Here is a 26,005-nt window from a genome sequence, read left to right as displayed (position 1 = left end):
ATTTCTATGAAATACAGTCATTTTCATTATATTTCCACCTTATAAATAATATATCTCCGTACTTCTAAATACACCACTTGGTATATACTCTGTCCACTTAAAGATCATAAATTTAAAGACACACACACCATATATTATTGTGTCATTACGTATCAGTGTTACACTGATTTATTACATCACAGGAAACAGTTTCCTATACTGGAAGGTGATTTTAATTTCCTGTTTACTAAAAGTATAGTATTTGGCGTGCACCTAATTTTATCTCGTTTGAGACAGATTTAAAGGTATACACACCATATATACAAATTCCATGTTTTCATCCTGAATTTTAACAAAGCCTTTTTTAAGTGAACCAGCTCCTGGATCCATCACACGGAACTTACAGTGTTAATTACAAAGAGTTTTCAAAAGCCTTAATATTGTCCGTTATAAGAAAGGTGGGAAAAAAATCTGACTTTTTCTTTAAATCAGTGTGGATAATTCCCAAATTTCCACTTACTGGAGCTGAATTAACCACTGATTCTGGTATAGTAGGATCTTGTCTATTAAAAAATTTGGTGGATGCGTCCCCGTCTCCGCAGGGGGGAGACCCAGTTGTTGTAGAGAGGAGCCCATTTCGGATATATCAGCAATTCTAAGAGTCCCAGTCTCGTGAGGTATCATAAGGCTTCGTGGTGCTCCCCATCTGTAGGGTCGTTTATGGTGTATCAACACTGTGGTAAGTGGTCTCATGGATCTTCGCCATGTCATCGTGGTTGTAAATACATTTCATATGTGTGCTGTAGTTTTTTAATAAAAGCTGGAGCTCAGAAATAGTGATCCTACAAGTTGCCATCAAGAAGCATGTGTCTTGTCTGTTTGCTGAGGTCCTGGTTGGAATCATACACATTGAAATCATGCTAAACAACCAATTTTCATTGAAATGTATTACCAGTGGAACAGGCTATTTAGTATTCTCTGTAACAGCCAGGACATACAACCACAATGTATCCTGGGTTGCTGGTGAGTTTGCAACCAAGTGAAGCAGAGTTGGCAATGCAGGTTAGGCACATACCGACAATGGCATGGGGATGCCACAATACCAATGCATCATATGTACATTGACTGTTACTATCAAAGTTACTATTTATTGTTTGAGCATGATAAAACATCACAATACAAGATATTTTATTCCAATGTTAATCCATAGATGCATTACAAAATCACCTCACCTGTGTGAGATATTTGATGACTGATAAGCTCTGATTTACTAGCAAAATATTTCCCACATATACTATATTCCTGTGTGAGTTCTCTGACAACGAATAAGCTGACGAACACGAGAACGGTTTCTCTCCTGTGTGAGTTTTCTGATGACCGACAAGAGTTGAATATTGCCGAAAACATTTTCCACATTCAGAACATGCGAACGGTTTCTCTCCTGTGTGAGTTCTCTGATGACTGACAAGATCTGTATTAGTAACAAAACATTTTTCACATTCAGAACATGAGAACGGTTTCTCTCCTGTGTGAGTTCTCTGATGACGAACAAGCTCTGCATTAGTGATAAAACATTTTTCACATTCAGAACATGAGAACGGTTTCTCTCCTGTGTGAGTTCTCTGATGACGAACAAGCTCTGCCTTAGTGTTCAAATATTTTCCACATTCAGAACACGAGAATGGTTTCTCTCCTGTGTGGGTTCTCTGATGATGAACAAGATTCGCTTTGGCGACAAAACATTTTCCACATTCAGAACATGAGAACGGTTTCTCTCCTGTGTGTGTATTCTGATGAATGACAAGAGTTGAATGTTCCCCAAAACATTTCCCACATTCAGAACATGAGAATGGTTTCTTTCCTGTGTGAGTTCTCTGATGACGAACAAGATGCGTTTTGGTGACAAAACATTTTCCACATTCAGAACATGAGAACGGTTTCTCTCCTGTGTGGGTTCTCTGATGATGAACAAGATTCGCTTTGGCGACAAAACATTTTCCACATTCAGAACATGAGAACGGTTTCTCTTCTGTGTGGGTTCTCTGATGACGAACCAGATTCGCTTTGGTGACAAAATATTTTTCACATTCAGAACACGGGAAAGGTTTGGGATTTATGTTTACGATCTCCTTTGAGAACATATAGGAATCTGAGAAATGCTTGATTTTTCAGAGTTAGACTCCTTGGTTCTGTTATTAAAATATTTCTTCAGAGCTTTGCTTCATGTATTTATGTTCTTGTCACCTCTCCAGCCAAATACACCTGAAGGAAAGATACTTGGTGTTAAAGGAAATTGATCACAATAAATTATTGTTTGCTATACTTAAAAAAACAGACAATATTTGCATAATATATAAGATATACAACCATCATGTGTCATGGTGATTGTGAAGAAATCAAGTATTTGTGTGCATTAACCCCTTTAGTAGCAAAATTGTGTATACTCTTTTTTTTAACTTTAATTTGCTTTGCAAAATTAGATTTAGCCCATAAAGCCTCACGTATCTGCATTTATGCCAGAGAAACAAATTATAGATACTGTGTATATCACATACATTCTAATCACATATTCTAAACACATGCAGCACATAATTTCACTGTTATCCCCCTACCTCTGCCACTGGAAAGTTGTGCCAAGTATGTACTACTATTTTTATATCACTCCAAGCCTCTACCACTTATACTAGAAGGTTGTGCTATTGAAACTGTAGTAGATACCTGGTATGACCAGTCGGTGGAAATGTAGTGTGAGTTAAAGGAAATGTGTCTATTAATTATCTGTCTTAGAAAAACTGACAATATTTTTATGAAAGACAAGAAATATGACTATGAAATATCATGTTGATTGCGCCAGACCTTTAAAAAAAATAAAAAATAAAAAATATATATATTTTAACAGCTACCCAGGGTAGTGAGGGGTATCTGCCGTTGGCAACGTCCTTCCTCCGGGTAAGATGCTGGGCTGTAGGGGAGAGGTGAAGTCCCATTCGCTGGATCCCTGGAGCAGTAGCGAGGCAGAGCTCTGAAAAGGGCTAGTGATTAAGCTGCAAATTCCCTTTCAATAACGAGACACAGCTACGTTTTGAAGGGTGAAGAAGAAATGACTCCACTGAGTGTTTATTGCTGCTATTATGCAGGATTTTACAGGTTAGACACCACCCACTGGACCTTGTGGGGCACCGACAATACAGTTACAGCAACCAATCATACACAAGATGACAATAGAGCACACCCAGCAGTTACAGTAAATTCATTCCCTCTGCTTAGGAAATAATTGAGTTAATTAAATGTATCTACTCAATTATGTCCAAGCTGAAAAGTGAAATTTTTATATATTTTCATAACTTCTTGATTTTATATTGTACATGCATACAACATGTATATTTTTATAACCAGTATAACCTGGGGACAAACATATCCAAAATTTGTGAATATCCGTTCAGGGGTTCCAAAGATAGTAAAAAGTCCCTTCGGACCAATAAATTTGGGCTGTGCGGTCGGTCAAATTTACTCTGAAAAAAATGGGAGTTCGTCTCCAGCTGCAGTGTCGTAGGGGAGTAGAAGGTACAGGTCAGCGGTGTTTGCGCAATTGGGTAGCCAAAAATAGTTCCATAGATTTGCAGGCACACACCGCTGACTGCGTTTAAATGAATCAATATGTCTGCCGCCACGTGTTCGATTTTCGAATGGCGGCCACTTCGACTACTTCAGCTGCATTCGAAGTGCAATTCGAAACTGCAGGTCTTTTCCCAAGGTAGTTAAAGGGCCAGAAACTGTCTTTTACAAGTCCATGAGCCCAAATAAACGATTACTGGAGGCAAAACAACAGTCTGAGTTCACATATATATATATATATATATATATATATATATATAAGCAGCCATTATACTCGTTAACTGGGGTGTTTTTGTTACACGGTTTACATATATATTTTATTAAAAAAAGGAAAAAGGACAAACTCTGGCATTCTTCCTTTAAATCAAATAATCAAAAATAATGAAATTACCCGAGTGCTTCCAAGCCAGTCAATATATCAGATCAATCAGGAGCACTCCATTGTATTTTCAAAATAGTGTTTTTAATCCGGTGTTAATAAATCACAGCATCAACGTTTCGACCCAATAGGGTCTTTATCAAGATAGTAACAACCTCCAAATAGTGCAAATATATACAGAAATAAAAGTAGATCTAACTTACCCCACCTGTGAAGTGATCCCCGCGCTCACCAAGTGCTGCTCAGTAGTGCGCATGCGTAGTGACGTCACTGTATCCGTGCGTCATGACGTGTATGTGTGCGTGCGTAATGACGTAATCACGTGACCCCATAGATGCGGAACGTATCCATGGAAACCCCAGCTGACATAAAAACAAAACAAACGGAGGACCAAGCAACTAAAGACCGGACCACATCATTGGAGATGTCAGTAACCAAGAGCCCAAATACTGTAAAAATACTAATCAACTAGGTGCTGGCGTGAAAAAGGTGTAAAAGTAAAAGAGGTTAAGAGCCTATATGAATATAGGCAGAAATATAATGTGAGAAGAAGAAAGTGTAAATAAATATAACAGTGTATGTGAATACAATAATAAAAAAATATAAAAATGTGCACAACAAATAAAGTGTGAAAGAGACGATAGAGTAAGATATAGAACACCAAAGCATCCCAAGTATAACCCAAAGAGTAAAATCTGGCCATATAATATACATGTATTATTAGAACTTGGTCCAATAATAAATCCAAATTGAAATCCAAAATATGACAATAGAGCTGATGGACTAGAGAGAGGATATACTGTGCAACCAAGTTAATAATATATACATATCCAACATATATCTAAATACATCTCATGTAGAGGGTGGGCAGAACCCAGGTATATCAGAGCACTGAAATCATAAAATAAAAAACAAAAAATTCCAATGAATAAAATAAGATACATAAACCAAATATTATAAGGCCGCAACACCTGGGAAAAAGGAATCAAAAAACCTAAACTGAAAAAAAGACTAACGTCTCTCCCAAAATGAATTAAATAAGACATTCATTCAATCCCTTGGGTTGTAACGTATTCAATTGTTTAATCCAAAAAGTTTCCCTCTGGAGTAATGTTATACCCACCCTCTTATTGGGGTGGGTATAACATCAATAGCAATGAACTTAAGCATATGCCAATATATTCATGGCTTGGTTCGAATGAAATCTTGAAGATACCTTTTATGTACAAACCTTTGGGACGGCGATGGGAGCGACTATGGCACTTTCATATGCCAATATATGGCACAAATATTCTGATATATTTCAGATTTGTGGACGATATCCTGTTAATTTGGAAAGGTACTAAAGAAGAGCTCTGTGACATGGTAACTGATATTAATAATTTACAGACACGTATAAAACTCACTCTTACATTTGATACTACCACCATACAATATCTGTATGGATCATTATTTAGAACTGAGGAGGGCACTGGTTATACTCTCTACCGTAAGGAGACGGACCGCAATACATTACTCCTAGCCATGAGTTTTCATCCAAAACACTTGATAGAATCGCTTCCCATCTCTCAGTTTATCCGAGTACTACGGTACAATAGTGATCCCACCAAAATGGACATACAGTTACAACAGATGCGCCAAAGATTTTAAGATAGAGGGTACTCACCTCAAACACTAACTTTAGCTGAACTTAAGTCAGAGGAACGGATTCTACGTATGAAGATCATTTGTTTCTCCCACTCACTTTTCACACAAACACATCATTAATCAAGGATAAAATATATAAACATTGGGACATATTAAAAGCAGACAAACATTTGTCACCAATTGTTCAGAATCATGCAATTATTAGTTACAAACGTAATAGAAGTCTGAGGGATATGCTAGTTCGTAATGATCCTGTACATTGTTACCAAAAAACTAAGCTGATAAAGAAAAAAGGTTGCTACAAATGCACAGGATGTGTAACATGTAGCCATATGTTATCTAATACATCCTTTGCCCATCCACAAACAGGCAAGCGTATCTTTATTAAGCATTATATCACCTGTACTACAGATCATGTTATTTACATGATCACATGCCCATGTGGTTTATCATACGTGGGCAAAACAGATCTAACACTTCGTGACAGGATTGGAAGTTAGCGAATGTTGTGCCCATTTACAAGAAAGGTAATAGGAAGGAGTCGGGCAACTATAGGCCAGTAAGCCTTACTTCAGTAGTGGGGAAAGTGATGGAAACCATGTTAAAGGATAGGATTGTTGAACATCTAAAAACACATGGATTTCAAGATCAGAGACAACATGGGTTTACTTCAGGGAGATCATGCCAAACTAATCTTATTGAATTTTTTGATTGGGTAACTAAAATTATAGATCAGGGTGGTGCAGTAGACATTGCTTACCTAGATTTCAGTAAGGCTTTTGACACTGTTGCACATAGAAGGCTTATCAATAAACTGCAATCTTTAAGTCTGGATTCCAATATTGTTGAATGGGTGAGGCAGTGGCTGAGTGACAGACAACAGAGGGTTGTAGTTAATGGAATATATTCGAAGCTTGGACTTGTCACCAGTGGGGTACCTCAGGGATCTGTACTTGGACCCATTCTCTTTAATATTTTTATTAGTGATATTGCAGAAGGTCTTGATGGTAAGGTGTGTCTTTTTGCTGATGATGCTAAGATATGTAACAGGATTGATGTTCCAGGAGGGATAAGCCAAATGGCAAATGATTTAGGTAAACTAGAAAAATGGTCAGAATTGTGGCAACTGACATTTAATGTGGATAAGTGCAAGATAATGCATCTTGGACGTAAAAACCCAAGGGCAGAGTACAGAATATTTGATAGAGTTCTAACGTCAACATTTGAGGAAAGGGATTTAGGGGTGATTATTTCGGATGACTTAAAGGTAGGCAGACCTGTCCTGTTTTTACCCCAACCTCCGGTTCACTTTCTATCTTAGAATTACGATCCTACCCAGTAGCTTGGTAGGTTTCTATGGTGATCACGCTGTCACTCTGCCGGACGTCCACGCGTGATGACGTTGAGTAGGCGGTCCTAACTCACTTCCGGGTACCGGTGAAAGGGTTCACAACGAAATTGATTGGTGCACTTACATTTTATGTATATATATATATATATATATATATATATATATATATTTAATGATTGAGATGTTACAGTAACCTTGAAAAAGACCCGCAGGGGTCGAAACGTCGGTTGTCTTTGTCTTGCACATGATTTAATAAATCACATTTTTTTTGCTCAAGTCCTGAGAGTGCATCCTGGATATCTTTTTGTTTATATATTGGACGCACTGTGGATTTCACCTGGGCAGGTATATTTTTAATACCAATAAGGAGAGTGCCAAGCTATCCATTGAAATATATATATATATTGTGACCTTTAAGGGCAAAGCAACACAGTCCTCTAGGGTAACAGGTACAGAACAACAGTCTCTTATGCAAAAATGGTGTGGTTTATTTACATTGTGCACAAAAATCCATGCAGCAATCCATTTGGTCAAAACTTCAGAAAAACAGAAAGGAAAGTCTACAAACAAAATCCTAGCTCAAATTCGAGCACTAACTAAACATAAAGTAATGTCCCTTTCTAAACCAGGGTAATAAACTACACAATTCAACAAAATAAACATTGGTTTCACCAACCTTTAGCACTTTGTTTGGTGCTGCTCAGCACAGACCTGCTCTCTCTGCAGGTCAGCTTGTATCTCCCCCTTTCTGCTCTGAGACCTGCTAATTAAAGCCTCAGCAGTTGCTAATTGGGTGAATGAGTACAGGCTATGGAGGAGTATGGGTCCTAAATACCTTCCTTCTATTACCCTCCCATAGACTCTGTCACAATATATATATATATATATATATATATATATATATATATATATAATTATATTGTGTGCTTTAATTCCCTTAATTATAAAAATTGTTTAAACACTTCATTTGCCTTGCAAAATTACTTTTCGTCAATGACTTTTTAATGTCAGCAAATATGGTTGAGAACAATACGCTCATCTCCCACACAGAGACACATACACAAACAGCAAACAAAAGGTCAGAGATCTGACTATTCCTAGAGTCAGGGAAGGAGTGGAGAAACAGATGTTTCTTTCATTTGCCTCTCAGCATTGTAGATGTAAATGCGATGCACTGTGCATGCTAAGTGCCCAAATCTGAGATCACCTTCAATGGGGACCAGGTCAAGAACTGGACCATGGGGACATGGAAGAAGGTTGTCTGGTCTGTTGAATCATAGATTTTTTTAGATAAAAAATTGGTGGTCAAAAGCAAAAAACGTAACTAAAGCCCAATGGCTAATCCTCCAATTGCTCTGTTTACAAGAGGAGAAAAAGATCATTGTGTGGGTACTTGCTATTGAAAGACCACACAGTGAAAAATGTATCTGGATACTGTTATTAAAGGACCACTATAGTGCCAGGAAAACATACTCGTTTTCCTGGCACTATAGTGCCCTGAGGGTGCCCCTACCCTCAGGGACCCCCTCCCGCCGGGCTCTGGTGAGCGGAAGGGGTTAAACTTACCTCTTTCTCCAGCGCCGGGCGGGGAGCTTTACTCCTCCTCTCCTCCTTGCTCGCGACGTCATCGGCTGAATGCGCATGCGCGGCAGGAGCCGCGCGCGCATTCAGCCGGTCGCATAGGAAAGCATTTACAATGCATTCCTATGGACGCTTGCGTGCTCTCACTGTGATTTTCACAGTGAGAAGCACGCAAGCGCCTCTAGCGGCTGTCAGTGAGACAGCCACTAGAGGATTTGGAGGCTGGATTAACCCTCATTATAAACATAGCAGTTTCTCTGAAACTGCTATGTTTATAAAAAAAAAGGGTTAATCCTAGAGGTACCTGGCACCCAGACCACTTCATTAAGCTGAAGTGGTCTGGGTGCCTAGAGTGGTCCTTTAAGTCTGTCAGACATAATTGCAACAAGTATCTACAGTCTCAAACTATCCTTGTCAGGAGAGACTGTGGTTAAGCCTGTATAAAAATAATGCTAGTAAATATTAAGGGGCGTGTCCTAGAGGCGGACAAGAACGGACGTGTGAGTGCAGAGCTCCTCCAGTACACTGTGTTCTCAGCAAAGTTACAGCATCTACCCACAAACGGCCCAGAAACTGCAGGGTATATTTGTATTGCCCCACGGAAACAAATAACTGCAAAAACCTGCAATAATATTAAGCAAAAAACGCTTCAAATGCACCTTACTTCGACCAACACGCAGGAGTTGACAGGACAAGATGGCACGGTGGCCCGAGCTCACCAGCCTCTGTCTCAGAAGTAAGTGGCACTGCTCACAGCATAAATGACTTAACTACCCCAGTCACAACAGCCACTCTCAAATCACTACTTGCGGACCTGAAATCCACCGTCCATACAGATCTGTTGCAAGTGGTTTCAGATATAAGGTCAGGTATTCAACATGTGGGTGACAGAACCGCCAAACTAGAAAAAAGGGCAGACAAAATAACAGATGCCCACAATACTCTGGCAGAAGCCTATACAGAGCTAGAAAACAAGCTTAAGAGGTTGGAAGACAAAATGGCCGACCAAGAAGATAGGGAAAGGCACAATAATATCAGGCTAAGGGGGATACAGGAATCTGTCACATCTCAAGAACTGCAATCCTATGTACAGGAAATATTCAAGGCATATGTACCAGAGTTGGCAGAACTTGATCGGACCCACAGATTGCCCAAGCCAAAACATCTGGGCCAACTAACTCCCAGGGATGTCATCACCAAGCTACACTATTTCATGACTAAAGACAGAGTCATGCAAGCGGCACGAAGGAATTCTCCCCCACCTGGGCGCTTTAAACAAATAAAGCTATTCATAGATCTATCTGCATCAACTATGATGAAGAGGAAAGCCTTTTTCCCCATCACGGCAGCACTACGAGAAGCGAATGTCCCGTATAAGGGGGCTTCCCAAGCAGACTTTTAGTCAAGCAGAATGGGGCAGACTCCAGCATCTTGTCTCCAGAAGACGGAAAGAAGATGTTACAAGACTGGGACATTCCTTTCACTAAAAAGACAACATCCATACCACACTCTAAAGCATCGCCAGTGAAACTAAATGGACACTAGTCTAAAGTGATGCATGTCCGCTCACACAAATCTCCTTGAACTCTGCGGAGGGGTAATAAGTATACAAATGTGCAATGTTTAATATGTGTTCTACAAGCTAATTTGTTCCATGTTAGAAAGAAGATTATCAATCTTTAACGCCTTACTTAGATAATAGCAGATGTAACACCGTGTGGACACCTAATCCAATACGGACCTATCACTGTACATAGACCTAGAGAATCTAACACTGGTCTCCCACCCCCCTAGTTGGCTTAAGTATGAGCCACAAATGTAACCGTTTTTCAAATTTCGGTCGAATTCGTTCGGCCAATGGTTTTATGTACATAGTTTGCATGTTTTTTCTTATGCTTATCTTTTCTCCTTTATTTTTGTTTTTGACAGCTACGCCTATATGATGTCCATAAGGCTTATGCTAGCAATTTCAGAGACACATGGGTCACCTCCCCACTCAGTTAATCAATATACCCTGGGTGTTAGACAGATTTGCAGTTCAAGACCTAGGTCGGATACTAAAACACTGCTGTTGGCCCTTGGGCTCTCTTAAGGTACTCACGGACTATGGGGTGACCCAGGGACACAAGGGTGGATGGCTTACCGACCTTATCCCTACCTCCTGTGATACGAGATCAATAACCATAAACCATGGTGCTTAATATTTGTTCTTTAAATACCAAGGGGCTTAACTCTCCACACAAGAGGCGCCCGGAGTTAAAAGAGGTCAAATCCCTAGATGCTCATGTGGCACTTTTCCAAGAAACGCACTTTAAATGGGGCCATCGCCCACAATTTAATTCAATAGCATACCCAATAGATTTTCATGCTTGCTATGAAAAAAAAAGAGAGAGGAGTGTCCATTTTAATAAGCAAAGACGTGTCTTTCTCATTAGTCTGCAAGATTGGGGACAAGAAAGGTAGATATGTAGTGCTACAATGTTACATCAATAACCACCCATATATGTTTATTAATGTATATAACCCTAATGATCGACAAACTGACTTTTTGGAATTGCTTATAATGTTGTGTTTGAAACGTGCAGTTGGAGAGGTAATAGTAGGCGGAGATACCAATTGTTTTTACTAGATAATGATTTAGATTCCTCACACCATAAATCCTTACAAAGACCATCAAAGCTAATGGGAAACTAATTGCTCACATTAGGCACATTCTCATGGTACATAACTATGTAGATCCATGGCAGATACAACACCCCAGCGAAAGAGATTTTCCGTGCCACTCTGCAGCACACAATTGTTATTCCAGAATTGACAGGTTTTTGGTTTCATTGGCGCTGCTCCCCAAAATAGAGAAAACCCACATAGGGCTTATCAATTGGTCAGACCATGCCCCCGTTACTATGTCCTTGATAGAGCAATTCCCAACTAAAGGCTGAGGCAGCTGGATATTGAACGACTGGCTATTAAATGACCCAAGTGTAGTGGAAGACCTACAGCATTACCATAGTTCCACCCCAGACCAAATTTGGTTAGCACACAAGGCAGTAATCAGGGGTTGCTTCACTAAACATGCTAGCTAGGCCAAAAAGAAACGCCTTGAAAATTACACTAACTTACTCAGGGAACTCACGGACGCCATGCACTCGAACACATTAACTCCAACACCCTCCCACCATGCCACTATCCTGCGACTACAGGGTCAACTACGCAACCTTGAATTAGCCAAGTCAACGCTAATGCTGAGAAGAATGAAACATGGCTTCTTTGCCTCAGGCAATAAGGCAGGAGCCAAATTAGCCTCCCAGCTCAAGGAATGTTCCAGAGCCGCAAAAATATCGCACCTCATGAATGCCAAATGGGAAAAAATACTAGACCCCTTCTATTTAACATGTTTATAAATGATCTTTAAGACCGCATTGAAAGTCATGTTTCAGTGTTTGCAGATGACACCAAACTTTGTAAAACAATACAATGTGAGCAAGATATTACTTTGCTGCAGAGGGATTTAGATAGACTGGGGGACTGGGCACTCAAATGGCAGATGAAATTTAACCCCTTAGGGACCAAACTTCTGGAATAAAAGGGAATCATGACATGTCACACATGTCATGTGTCCTTAAGGGGTTAATGTTGAAAAATGCAAAGTTATGCACTTCGGCGTAAAGAATACACAAGCAACGTATACCCTTAATGGAAGCGAATTAGGGATAACAACACATGAAAAGGACTTGGGAATTGTTATAGACAAAAAACTATGCAACAATGTGCAATGTCAATCAGCAGTGGCCAAGGCCAGTAATGTATTGTCATGCATGAAAAAGGGCATTCATTCTCGGGACAAGAATATCATTTTGCCTCTTTATAAATCACTGGTAAGACCCCATATTGAATATGCTGTGCAATTTTGGGCACCTGTTCTAAAGAAGGATATTATGGCACTCGAAAAAGTGCAGAGGCGGGCTACAAAATTAATAAAAGGAATGGAACATATCGGCTATGAAGAAAGGTTAACAAATTTAAACCTATTTAGTTTAGAAAAACGTCGCCTGAGAGGGGATATGATAACATTATACAAATATATTCGGGCCAATACAAACCATTGTGTGGAAATCTATTCACAAACTGGACTTTACATAGGACACGAGGCCATGCGTTTAGACTAGAAGAAAGAAGATTTCGTCTAAGGCAAAGGAAAGGTTTTTTTACTGTAAGAACAATCAGGATGTGGAATTCTCTGCCTGAAGAAGTGGTTTTATCAGAGTCCATACAGATGTTCAAACGGCTACTAGATGCATACTTGCAAGAACAGAATATTCAAGGATATAATCTTTCAATGTAGGGTAATAACTGCGTGATCCAAGGATAAATCTGACTGCCATTCTGGGGTCAAGAAGGGATTTTTTTTCCTAGCTTGTTGCAAAAATGTGCTTCAAACTGGTTTTTTTTTGCCTTATTTTGGATCAACAGCAAAAAAACAAATGTGAGGTAGGCTGAACTTGATGGACGCAAGTCTCTTTTCAGCTATGTAACTATGTAACACATAGCGAACACGTTCGCCAATTATTATAGTAACCTCCTATAATCTCAATAAAGACCCACATGTACCAACTTCTTCCGCTACTGAAATAGATGGGTTCCTATCTAACCTCAAACTCCCCTCTATGAGCGAAGAAGAAGCAGAAGAAGCAGCAGAATCTCTCCTCACCCCTTTTAGCCTTGAGGAAATTTCCTCCATAATCGACTCTCCCCCGGCAAATAAAGCGCATGGCCCGGATGGTCTACCTAATTCCTATTACCGCACATACCAAACAACTCTAGCCCCCCATTTACTAAACCTTTTCAACCATAACACAGAAAGTGACACTACCAGATGAACTGCTGCTGGCCCACATCTCAATGCTGCCTAAGCCAGGGAAGTCACCCACGGAGTGTAAACATTTCAGGCCCATTTACCTACTCAACTGCGACGCAAAAATATATGCTAAACTTCTCAGCAATAGACTGGCCCAATTCCTGCCCAGACTAATAAACAATGACCAAACTGGCTTTATCAAAGGCAGACAAGGGTCAGACAACTCCAGGAAAGTGTTGAATCTCATAGCCGAGCTGGAGAAAAATAAGGGTCAGGGCCTTTTCTTGGCGCTTGACGCAGAAAAGGCCTTTGACAGGCTCAACTGGGTATATATGCAAAAAGTACTATACAAATTTTGCTTTCCGCAACTCATTATAAACAAAATCATGGCACTCTACACAACTCCACCTGCCAAGGTGTCCTGTGGCGGCTTCCTATCATCGAAGTTTCCCATCACCAACGGGACTCTCCCTAGAACCCCTAGCTCAAAAAATTAGAGACCACGAACACATACAGGGTATCAACATAAAGGGAAAAGAATACCGACTTGCCCTTTTTGCAGACAATATCATAATATCCCTATCAGATCCAAGACAAACGTTACCCCATATTCTTGCTCTACTGAAAAAATTTGGGGACCTATCAGATTACAAACTAAATCAGGATAAAACACAGGCGCTACCTATTGGAATACCTAAAAACATAATAGACAACCTGAAAGCCTCTTACCAATTCGATTGGAGAGATCACACTTTAACATACTTAGGGGTTAAAAATAACACCTACAATAGCAGGCATCATAAAACAGAACTATACACCACTATTACAGATGTGCACAAAATAACTAGTAGGATGGAAGGCGGCCCACCTAACGTGGCTAGGTAAGATTAACACGTTCAAAATGATGACCCTCCCAAAACTCCTTTATGTGTTTCGCACTTTTTAAGGAATTACAATCCTCCTGTAACTCATTCATTTGGGGGGGAAAAAAGACCTCCCCTTACGCTACTACAAAACACACCTGCTAAGGGAGGGCTGGGCCTTCTCAACATACACCTATACTTCAAAGCTGCTGCCCTGGCAACAAGTATAGCGGCACACTCACCCCTAGGCCACACAAAATGGGTGGACATCGAGAGGGTCCAATTTCAAAACAACTCCCTAACAGACTACCTATGGACCCCAAAACACCTTCGATACGCACACAAAACACTCCTCCCAACCACCAGGTTGACTATAATGATGTGGGATGCCTTCACCGCTGGTACCTTACCCCAACCAAGCTCCACAAAATATATCCAACGGTGTATCCTTGTGCTGGAGATGTGGGACGGAGGAGGGTACGATGATACACATTTGGTGGTCTTGTACGGGCATTACACCCCTGTGGGAGGATGTCCAAACAATTTTGAGGCAGTTGGGGCTCCCAGCCTTCTCGCCATCCATCTCCAACTGCATATTAATGCTACCAGATGCTAAGGTCCAACCAATCCACCAACAAATTATAGCATTAATCTCCCTGGCAGCCAGAAATCTCATAGCGACAAATTGGAAAAATACAATATGCCCATCTATGACACAATTGAAAGATAAAATACAACAATATTACATTTAGTTTCCGTTTTCACTCATTAATATTATGTGAAACTTGCGGTTATATGGAATACACTACTCTGCGTGGTACTCACACCACATCCTGATGTTTGTGTTAGGCCTTGTAAACAAGCGAATATATTATCTGGAAGCCAGCTGCGACTTGCACTTCTTTTACCTCCAATGTCTTAGCAATACGCAACTGTGTATGGTTACTGTTCACTTGCTGGAAAACCAATAAAATACAAATGTAAAAAAATATATATATATAAATATATATATTAATTGATCTCAGATGCTTACATAAAAAAAAAAAAATACAATATGCCCATCTACAATACCCTAAAGTCAATAGGAATATAGGAAGAAAAGACAAATGTTAATATAAGATTGGTGACTGCAATATACGGTAGAGAACAATGTACTTATCTAAAGAATAATGATGTTTTTCTTTATTTCCATGTGTATACTTATTATGTTAATGGATGAGATGTATATATGGTGAGCTGTAACTGGTTAGAATCATAAGAGCTACATTAGGATGAACAAATGTGAGCAAGAGATGAGCGACTTCCAAGCTGTGTGAATCCACAATCAGGAGTCTGAGGAAGCCCAGGTCACATTGGTGAAACGTGTTATGCCATAAGGGGGCAGAGCCAGGATCAGGAACAAGGAAGTGGCAGGAGCAATTGACTTTTAAACCAGCACTTTTAGTGGGAACTTGTTTGTCACAAGCCCACATCTTGCTGAGTAAGCGGTTTTAATTGTTTCACAATAAATATATATTTTTATACTGTGCCATTGGTGTGCTGCTGGTTCGGTTTCCCATACGGTGCTGCAGAAGAAAGTTTGGTGTCTCCAAGGAACCAGATTGTGGGAATATTTCCTTCTCCATCGAAGCTTATCCCACCCAGAGCCAGGGTTCATTAGGCTCTGGAAAATGTAAGTGTGAACTGCCAATTTTCTATTTAAGTGTGCACTGCAAGAATATTTTAATATCAGATGGTCTGCACTATATTGTCTATATATAGAAGGCGTATGCCTGAAGTTGTGGGAGGGATTTTGTGACTATTTAAACCCAGCTAATCCCCTTACTCACCTGTCTGCGACGATTTCGGAAATTCGCTTTCATTTCCGTTTTCACAGACCTCTGACGTCATCTGCCGCGACGCTCGTACACGGCCCGCCGGTTTTTCGTGAGTTATTCTTCACACGCGCGGAAGCCATTCGTCGGTCTCGTTCAAACCGTAAGTCTATTCGAATAATCTTCCTTTTACGCATACGTTCCGTTCGCATTATCATTCATACAACACGAAACGCTCTGTATAGCTTCCCGCTCACGTTTCTCTAGCTAGCTGTTACAACCGCTATCCGTACTGTCCTCGGGCAGGGCTTTGTAAGGGAGTATATGGTTTAACTTACCAGCTCCGCTGACCCATGGTATTTCCTGCCAGATTCACCCCGTCGGCTGCCCGGGTTCTCCGAGACTGAGCTGGAACAAAACCGCTCCTTACCCCTAGATGAACTCCGTCTATGTCACTAGTTTTCTCCTCTTCCTCTCTCTCTATCTCTTTTTGTGGCATTTTTCTGCTCTCAATGGCATTATTGATATGAGCACGTATGGTAGTGCACCATCTCATCTCTACAGGGGTGACTCCTCGTTTCTCGCAGCCACAGCTGTTTGTCGCGTCTCACCGATGGCCGTCTCGCCAGCGGGGGGTCCTTCCTGTACCTGGCCATGCCTGTACGTGGATAGGAAAGGCTTTTTAAGAGTACAATGTCTCGCCCCTCAACCATGTGCTGCCGGCCTCGGCAACCCCAGACATTGGGTTTCGATCCAACATTTGGTCATTTCGGAGTTAATTGAGGAGAGGTAGGCTTGCTGGGGGTATGTATTCAAATTACCTTTCTGCCTCATCCCAGGGGAAGGCAATTTTCAGTATGTGGATTGTTTTAACAAGCGGCACATGGCTGGGTCATTCGTCACCCCTTCCTGCCTAATTTTTAGTGATGCTACACGCAAATATCTATTTATTTTCCATTTCTATTTCCATTTCTATTTTGTAGAGTGTGCTGCTATAGTGCTGTAGAGAATCCACTAATGGGCTCTCTACTTAAATGTCATTAATCGCTTTACTGATATGATTCCAGGTGGACGCTAAAGCCATTAACATTACACGACAGCTCACTTCTGCCTCTGCCCAAGTTCACCATTTCATCCGTAGTTTTAATTTTATTTCCCACTATTCAGGGCTGCATTACACAAACTGCATATTTAAAGGCTCTCTATGCTGCTCAACTTAAAATGACGGCCGACATTTACAGATCTGATCCACGGTAAATGTTTAAATCACTGACATCGTGTTTGTTTTCTCCCGTGCGCATTATGATAATAACTCGGGAGTCGTCCATTGACAGGCATACATACTGCTTGTTAGTCAAAAAGACAGCACTACACGTTTCTTCAATCTTTGATTTTTTTTCTTATTGCAGTTACTAAAGTTAACCTTTACAGCCTCTGGCCCCTATTACATTATCATACATCCCAAGTCTCCCTATTTAGGAGGGACAGTCCCTATTTTGGGCCAAGTCCCTCTTTTCTATCCTAATATCCCTCCATGTAGATACGAGAGAACGCCGCACAAATATATATATATTTATATATATACATATATAGATATATACATTCGTTTACGTACAATAGGTCTCGCGGCGAATAGCAATAAAATAATAAAAAACTAAAAATTTTTTTTTTTTTGCTAATTTAATATTTATGTAATTATATTAATATTTTATCCCTACGTTCACGTACGCACGCATACGCAGATATAAATACTGATGTACTGATATACAGTGACGCGCATTGACGGTTACAGTAATTTGCCAGCTCGCTTGGTTATGGCTGAATTTTTGGATAATTGGCTATTCTGACTTTCTTTAACCTGCTCATCGTCGTGAGGGTCTTTTGAAGCGACGTATGTACACAGCAAACAAAGCATTGTCTGTTCCAGCCCTAATTCATCCTCAGTCAGCGCGGCTATTTGCGTTACGCGTATAACCCGGCGTACTCCTACGCAGACAAGCACTTACGTTATTGGACAAACGCGTCTACTTTCATATTGCAGTTCTGGGGAGCGAGCCTCGGCTAAGGCAAGTACGCATTTAACAATACTACGAACAGGATCTGCATATATATGTATTACGACAACTGATATACACGTTTATTCGTATTGCATTTCGACTCAAGGCCACGGTCTGGCACCACGAGCCCCGAGGGCCATACATACGATCATACACGCATTCTAGTTCATACGTCCCGACCATCCGGACCCCACACGCTCACTGGGCACTCCAGTTTCGGTCACACCATACGATCCTAACTCTTTGCTACCCACGTTTCGTTCTGTTGTACGTCCTCTCTCACTAACTACCCTTCCATCTTAGTTAGCAACTGCTGGCTGTTAGGTTCCTAGGTGTCCACTAGTTGTTATTCTCCCCGGCTTCTTCGCCATAGGTTAGTGGTCCCGCGAGGCCAACTCCCATCCTCATACTCGGAGGTACTACTCCCCTCGGGCCAAATCATAGCTAGTCGCCTCGCATTGTGGCATAGAGAGGGCCTCATCCGTCACTCCCATTCTATCTTATGTTTAACTGTCACCGAGAGGCCGACACCCCGCCACCTCATTCAGTGGCCACGCTACCCCCTCGCCCCAACGCATAGATAGAGCCTCTCAAGCCGCTTGGCAACTAGCAGGGCCTCACCTGTCACCAACCTAGTGTAATCGTTTCGCCGCTTGGCGGCACTAGCTAGTCGGCCAGCACACACACTCACGCTCGCGCTCCTAGTAAGCTGGGGGGGGCAGCACACCCCAGACCCGTCAGGCATAGTCGCTATGTTTTAGATCCCATACCCGCTTCAGGCATCCTTGCGCTTTATTTCCCGCCTTGGTTTCGTTCGTGCGTTACATACTCCTACATTGATGCAAATCAGTATTTCAGAACTATCATACTCGGCTACTCCGGTGCTTTCAATGCGTTATCTCTTACAGGCAATGGGTCTGCTAGATGCTTAGTGCTAGCAGTTCGGGGATACCTATACATAGATATATACATTTATATGTTACCCCAACCTGTCGCTCACTGGCGATCCTTAGGTACCACGTACACTACGTGCCCAGACCAAGCTAGTAGACTCCAAGACCAGCGGTTCCTCCATCAACTTGTTTCAGGCATTTCTTACTTATATTCAGTCGGATTGGTATGTTGGGCCTCACGTTGCCCTCCACATTGCACGTTGTACGGATTTGGCCTCGTATTGGACAATCGTAGGGTCCTCCAGGCGCTGACGTGACGTTCAGCGACTGCTTCCGGACTCATGTATCACGGATATACCGTTTATTCCTTCGCAACGTTTGGGGGCACTTTTGGTACATTGAGTTCTAAATTACCGTTTATCGACTCACACTATCACTCAATTTTCACGTCGGCGTCGCTTATACAAGCAATGCAGGATAAGCTTTAGCAATCTGATCGGTCCAGGTGAACGGAATTCCCGCTTGTTTCATATCGTACATCGAGGCATCACTCCGCCTCCTTTTTGGCCAAACAAATACAATTCGAATCCTTAATCTACTAATTAGGGACTTGTCTGCATGCCTGACATCCACAGGGTCCTCCATGCGCAGTCAATTCATTAGTCACGCATTGGTCGTCGTTAACGCTTCTCTTTATGTATGCTTAAGTAGTCCATCGGGAGTTACTTTCGGTTATGCTGGATGTTTTGATCTAAGGTGTAACACCTCATGCATCCTGGAGTACAATCTTTTACGATCTCATGCCCACCAAGTAACTGCTATAGGGTACTTGCTATACGAGCACATATCGTCTTCGAATTTAGTCAAAGCTTCTTTTCAGGTTCCTCTCTCGTGCAAACATTTCCCTACGGTGGGTCACGGCCTCGCATTCTGTTCTTCGATTCACATCACGGCAGTTTCATCAGGCGCCTGTTTCAGTCCTTTTTCGCTATGGTTTAATGCAGGTAATCGCACGTGTGCGGTCAGGTTAACGCTCCTCCACAAGAAGTTAATACCCTGCCGCGCATAGATGATCCATGTCCACATGACCCAAGTCGTAGGTAGGGCTTCTCTCAAACACAGGGCTACTAGCACGGCCTCAACTCTTACGGGATAGTCCTTATCTTCACCTACTGGTACCCATTAGCTAGCAGCTCTACTTCACGAGGAAGCTCAATGGGCTTCTGAATTTTGCATAATTTAAACTTATTTCATTCCCTTCCTCCTCACAGCATGCTACAAGAACTAGCTCCAGTCCCCTGCAGTATCCTCCGCTTTAGCCACTTCCGAAGTCCAGAAGTAGGACCTTGCTTAAACATAACGGTTGAGATAAAATAACACGCAGTCCAGATTTCCTCTGCAGGTCAAAAAAGGTATCGATCACGCCTGAAATTAGTGTCTACGCAGGTAAGATTTGCCTACTAATTCTAAGCAAACGTACTCCTCGGCCTATGATATGTGTAAGTATTGTAGGTGGTTCAAGATACCATATGCGTTCCGATTATAACGGTTGCTCGTACAATTTTAGCCACATCTCTCAAACAGTTCATGCTATACTTTCGCTCCTTGCTTGTTAGTCTTGGCCTCAATCCGAATTCCTTCTCGGGACATTAATTCCGTGTTAGGGCCGCCACAGCAGCCTCAAGTCGTCCAGTTCCAACTCGTCTTGTAGAGAAGATGGGTCGCTGGAAGTCCTCGACATACAACCGGTACATTCCAAATCCAGAAAGAAATCAGGCTCGCTTTCTATAATATGTCTAAATGATTTGTTATGTTTAATAAATGTCACACTCTTTTTGGCCCTCTTTTGCAGGCCTAACCTCACGTCGGTTTCGGCACACCTCAACCGACTCTCATATATTAAAATTACACACAGTTTAATGTGCGCCCCTTCCATAATCCCGTACACAAATAGAAGGCGTATGCCTGAAGTTGTGGGAGGGATTTTGTGACTATTTAAACCCAGCTAATCCCCTTACTCACCTGTCTGCGACGATTTCGGAAATTCCCTCCCACCACACCCTCTTCATATATCATTATACCTGGGTGGGCCCTCTTTTGCAGGCCTAACCTCACGTCGGTTTCGGCACACCTCAACCGACTCTCATATATTAAAATTACACACAGTTTAATGTGCGCCCCTTCCATAATCCCGTACACAAATGTATCTTTTCAGATGATTTTTATGAAGGTTTACTGGTGAGATATAGGCTTACTATATACACATAGTAATACTCTAAAGCAAAACATATTTTTCTGGATATTGGATTGTTTTACACATATTTGGTGATTGCTGCTGATTTCTAAGATGTCTATTATCATAAGTGTTACACTTTTTAAAACCGGTTCAGTTTGGGTTAATAGAAGGGGTTAAAGCTGCCAAAGATGCTCCCTGCCCGAATATAAAGGCAGCTACGAACACTCCAATCAGCCGAACAGGAAGTATACGAATCATACCCTTAAAACCCATCTCTTCAGGAAAGCTTATGGCCTCCCAGAGTAATCTCTACCTTACATACCTGTCTCCTGCTCTCTCCTATGGGACAGTGCTTTGCTCTCTCCTCCAGCTCTGCTTCACTCCTACTTGATATTTCCTGTCCTAATGTTTCTAATGTCCCACCTCCTATAGACTGTAAGCTCGTTTGAGCAGGGTCTTCTTCAACCTATTGTTCCTGTAAGTTTTCTTGTAATTGTCCTATTTATTGTTACATCCCCCCTTTCAAAATATTGTAAAGCACTACGGAATCTGTTGGCACTATATAAATGGCAATAATAATAATAATAATAATAATAATAATAATAATAATAATACCCACTCCACACAGCCGAACAGGTAAAGCCATATGAATAAAACCCCCCCCCCCCACGAGTACGAGACGAGGCTCTGTATTGAGGGCCAAGCAGGAATTTGGTTTAATGGGGTGCCGGATCCCCCTTTGTTTGTTTTCTGGCCCATATTTTTGTGACCAGCTGCAGGGAAGGTAACTGCCCGTGTGCTCCCGTTTTCGTCTGTTAAATTAGCTGTGATCTGTATTTTGATCACTGATCGACTGGCAGGGAAGGGGTTTATTTTTATTTGGACTGGATAAAAGTGTGTGTTTTTTGTTTGGTTTTTTACTTAAACGTTCTTAAAACATTTGTGAATTTTTTTAACTTTTTAAAGCTTATTTTAAAACTTAGTTTTAACATTAACCCCTAGTTGGCCTAATACCAAAATCCCCCAATTCCCCACTAACTTCCACCCACCCCAGCTAGCTAAATATATAAATTTTAAAATATTTAAATTAATCAAATAAATTTAACCCCTGAGGGTTAGAAAAAAAATACAAAATAAACCTCAGGGGTTAAAATAAAAAATCAGATGTCAGTAAAATGTAATCCCTGCCAATTGATCACTGACTACAGTGAAGGGGTTAATTTTTATTTAAAATGTATAAAGGGGGGTGGGAGTTTAACTAAACTTTATTTTTTTTACAGGGAGCAGATCATCACTGATCCGTCTCCTTGCACTTCACACAGAACCTGGAAGTGCAGGGAGGTGGATGGTAAGTCCCTGCAGCACATGTGCTCGCTCTGACAGCTTACTGTGTGATTACCAAATTCAAATGCAACCCAAACAGACTATGTTCGCCTCACTAACTTTTATTAGGCTACGTTTTATGCTATCCTAAACATACAGGACCACCCCTCCCCCTTTACTGCCCTCTCTGTCTTTTCTATATAAAGAGTACCCTGGTATTGCTATATCCCAGTCATTTTTCCTCATACCAGCCACTAAATCTACATTATCAATTGCCAATATAAGTTCATGGATCTTATTCTCTAAACTGCGAGCATTTGTAGACATGACTCTAAGCATATCATTTTTTAACACACTCGTTACAGTTACTTTCTGTTTTTTTTGGGGGGGCAATTGGATTGATGTGTTGTCACCCTTTTGCCCCCCCCCCCCCAGTTTAAATACTTCCTAGCAAAACCTCTGAACTGCTCGCTGAGAATCCTTTATTCCCTTTTGAGAAAGATGCAAACCATCTTTTTTGTACAGTATATTTCCTTTCCAAACAGAGCTACCATGAGAAATAAAGTCAAATCCTTGCTCCCGACACCATTCACCAAGCCACAAGTTAAAGTCCCTAATACGCATCCACCTGTCATTCTGAGTGTTATGCACAGGCAGAACTTCAGAGAATGACAGTGTGGAAGCAACCTGCCGTATATCATTGGCAAGAACACAAAACCCTTCCTTTACCTCAGAAGCCTCATTACAAGCCAAATCATTTCTCTCAAGATGCATAAGTACATCTAATTCACCTTCTTACTTTGCTTGCTTAACAATATTACAAATATGTCTCCTGTCTCTGTGAGCAGTAGCTCCAAGAAGACATCTCACAAAGCCACTATTGTTCAACTCTACACCTCTTAAGATAGAATACCCAAACAACAACTGCTTTCTATTAAGCCTCACCTTGTCCTTTTTTGTCCTGGGGTGCACTCTTGCTCATCTTAGGCATAGAGGATGGTGGTTTCACAAAATCAGTACATGAGCCTTTATTTATTTTGCCAGAGCCTTATTTATTTTGTTCTATTTTCTTTTCTTTCAGTCCAGTGAATCACAGTTTATTGTGTCTTAACCTATTTTATTTTACTTTAAGTTATTAAATTATATAGTTCAATGTGTGTCATAGTCTCGTTGGGGGTGGTTGCCCAATTGGTCTACAAGACAGGTTCCCTTAACATCATGTCATACAATGTCAGAGGCGTTAATTCACTGGAAAAAAGAAATATGGTACGCCGGGGTGTTCACACGGCTAAAGGCTGACGTGGTCTTTGTCCAAGAAACACGCCTGAGGGGAAAAAGACGCAACAGCTCTCAGACGTAAAAAATAGCTCATATTTACAACAACAACTTTTCCAGAAGTAAATCACAGGGAGTAGCTATCCTAATATGGTCTCACATACCCTTCACCTACACGGAGCATCTTACACACGATTCGAGGCCGGTACATTATACTACTGGGTCTTATAGGTTCTTTCCCGATAACATTTGTCCCACTTTACATCCCAAACAGAAACCAATATGAAACATTTCACATAATGTCCTTAGTACAAAATAATACAGTGGGTACGTTACTCATAAGTGGGGATTTTAATATCTCCCTAGGTGCACTAACTGCCACTAACACTACACATCTAGCAACAGCCAGACACCAAATGAAACACATCAAGGGGGTAGAAACAGCCCAGACATACACATTTTATATATATATACTTAAGAAATTAATTTTACTTTTTAAATTTAATGTACACCTACAAGAAGGAACCATTGTAAGATAAAATGTAACCAAAGTCCAGATGCATTAAAATCATACTTTATGGCGCAAAAAGGAGACATTCAGTCTGCTAAAACCAACATCCCTGTGAAGTTGGTAGTTAGTTTGATTGATGTGTCATAGCGATAAGACAACTGTGACGTTAAATGCATCATGAAATTAAATTAACCCATTATACAAAGTGATAGTGGGAATTTGTAAGGATACATTTTTGTGATGCTACAATGCCATCTATTGATCAAAGTCTATAAGACAATCAGTAGAAGAAGGTACACCCATCTAATCCCAGTGGTCACTTTAAATTAGTGATGTAAAGAAACTTAAGATAAGGCTTTCTTTAAATTAAGAAGAGTGGGGGGGGGGGGCGGAACAATAAGCAAAAAGCAAAGGAGGAAGACCCAGCTAAAGGCAAACTCTGGACACATCTAACACTCTGTCTTTTCCAAATGAATTTCTGGGACTTTAAAAACCTAACATTCTATCTTTTCTATCTTAATCGAGGACTTTGTTAAAATTCTTTACTAATCAGATTTTTTTTTGTTAATGTTTTTATTTTTGACAGTGTAGTAGTGAATACATCCTTTGACAATGGTATGGATAAGCATAGGTACATCGGTAATAGACATAAGACCAGCTCCTGGATCCATTACACGGGACTTACAGTGTTAATCACAATACTTCACATTTTAGACAGTTTTTTGGTGAAATTTCTGCCTATATCCAGTTTTGAGCTCTTCACTTCAAGTCAGACTCCCTCATCCCTGCGTGTTGCACTAGGCATACCAGACCAATCTGATAAGACAATGTTAGTTAGTATAAAAATTCAAAGCATACTGCACTGTTATTTTTTGTTTAAAGTAGCGTAATAACATATATGAACAGAGCAATTATATATCTCAGCCTGCATGTCCCAACTACATATGGTGCTGATGTTTACGTCTGTTATCTGAGCAGGAAGGGGGTCAGTAAGGCACATGTTTGGAACACAAAAAATGAGATAACTGTAAATAAACATACTGGGCAGTCCTATCTAACATTAGAAACATGCGGCCTAGGCAGGTTAGGCTTAACACAGAGCAGGCATAAGGTTCAGGGTCACTAGTGGCTAGCTGATTCCTAAGATGGTATGCTAGGACATACGCCCGGAACTTGCTGAGGTAATAGGCCCATTCGGATTAAGTTGACAGGGTGCTTAAAATATATGTATATTTGTCTAGCTTCAATTTTTGTGAAGCCAGACACACATAGAGCATTGCAAATTGCGCCTAGGGTGTAAAGCAGGCTAGCTGTTTAAATGTATGTGCATTTAAAACAAGAAAAAAGTAAACAAGCAGCACATTTTTACATTAGAGACATCAGGCTTGAACAAGGTAGTAGTCAGTGAAACGGTAGCACTGTAATTGGTAAAACATAGGTTGTGCTGGCTGACTATGTGAGTGAGAAGTATAAGAATAACCTAGTGCTTTACACATGTGACCTATTAGTCAATCGAGAGTCATAACAGTTGACTGCCTAAACATATCATGTGTTAGCCAATATGTATGTGGCCACCACATTCCTGCCAAACACTGCGAGCCCTAGAAACACCACATGTGCAACGCA

At 40.9% G+C, this 26,005-nt stretch overlaps 1 protein-coding gene across 1 annotated transcript in view; it reads right to left on the bottom strand.

Annotated features, from left to right (window-relative positions):
- Positions 1–1,202: 1,202 nt before the first annotated feature.
- LOC134569287 (gastrula zinc finger protein XlCGF17.1-like) overlaps positions 1,203–26,005 on the bottom strand; it is a 76,874-nt gene continuing 52,071 nt past the window's right edge. Inside the window, exon 2 of the mRNA XM_063428205.1 lies at positions 1,203–2,241. Coding sequence (XP_063284275.1) covers positions 1,203–2,120 — 918 coding nt within the window. The 5' untranslated portion in view covers positions 2,121–2,241. The remainder of the gene's footprint in view (positions 2,242–26,005) is intronic.

Source organism: Pelobates fuscus, chromosome 7 (genome assembly GCF_036172605.1).
Source record: "Pelobates fuscus isolate aPelFus1 chromosome 7, aPelFus1.pri, whole genome shotgun sequence".
Lineage (NCBI taxonomy): Eukaryota > Metazoa > Chordata > Amphibia > Anura > Pelobatidae > Pelobates > Pelobates fuscus.
Note: the sequence above shows the minus strand (reverse complement) of the source record. Positions and strands in the feature narration are given on the sequence as shown.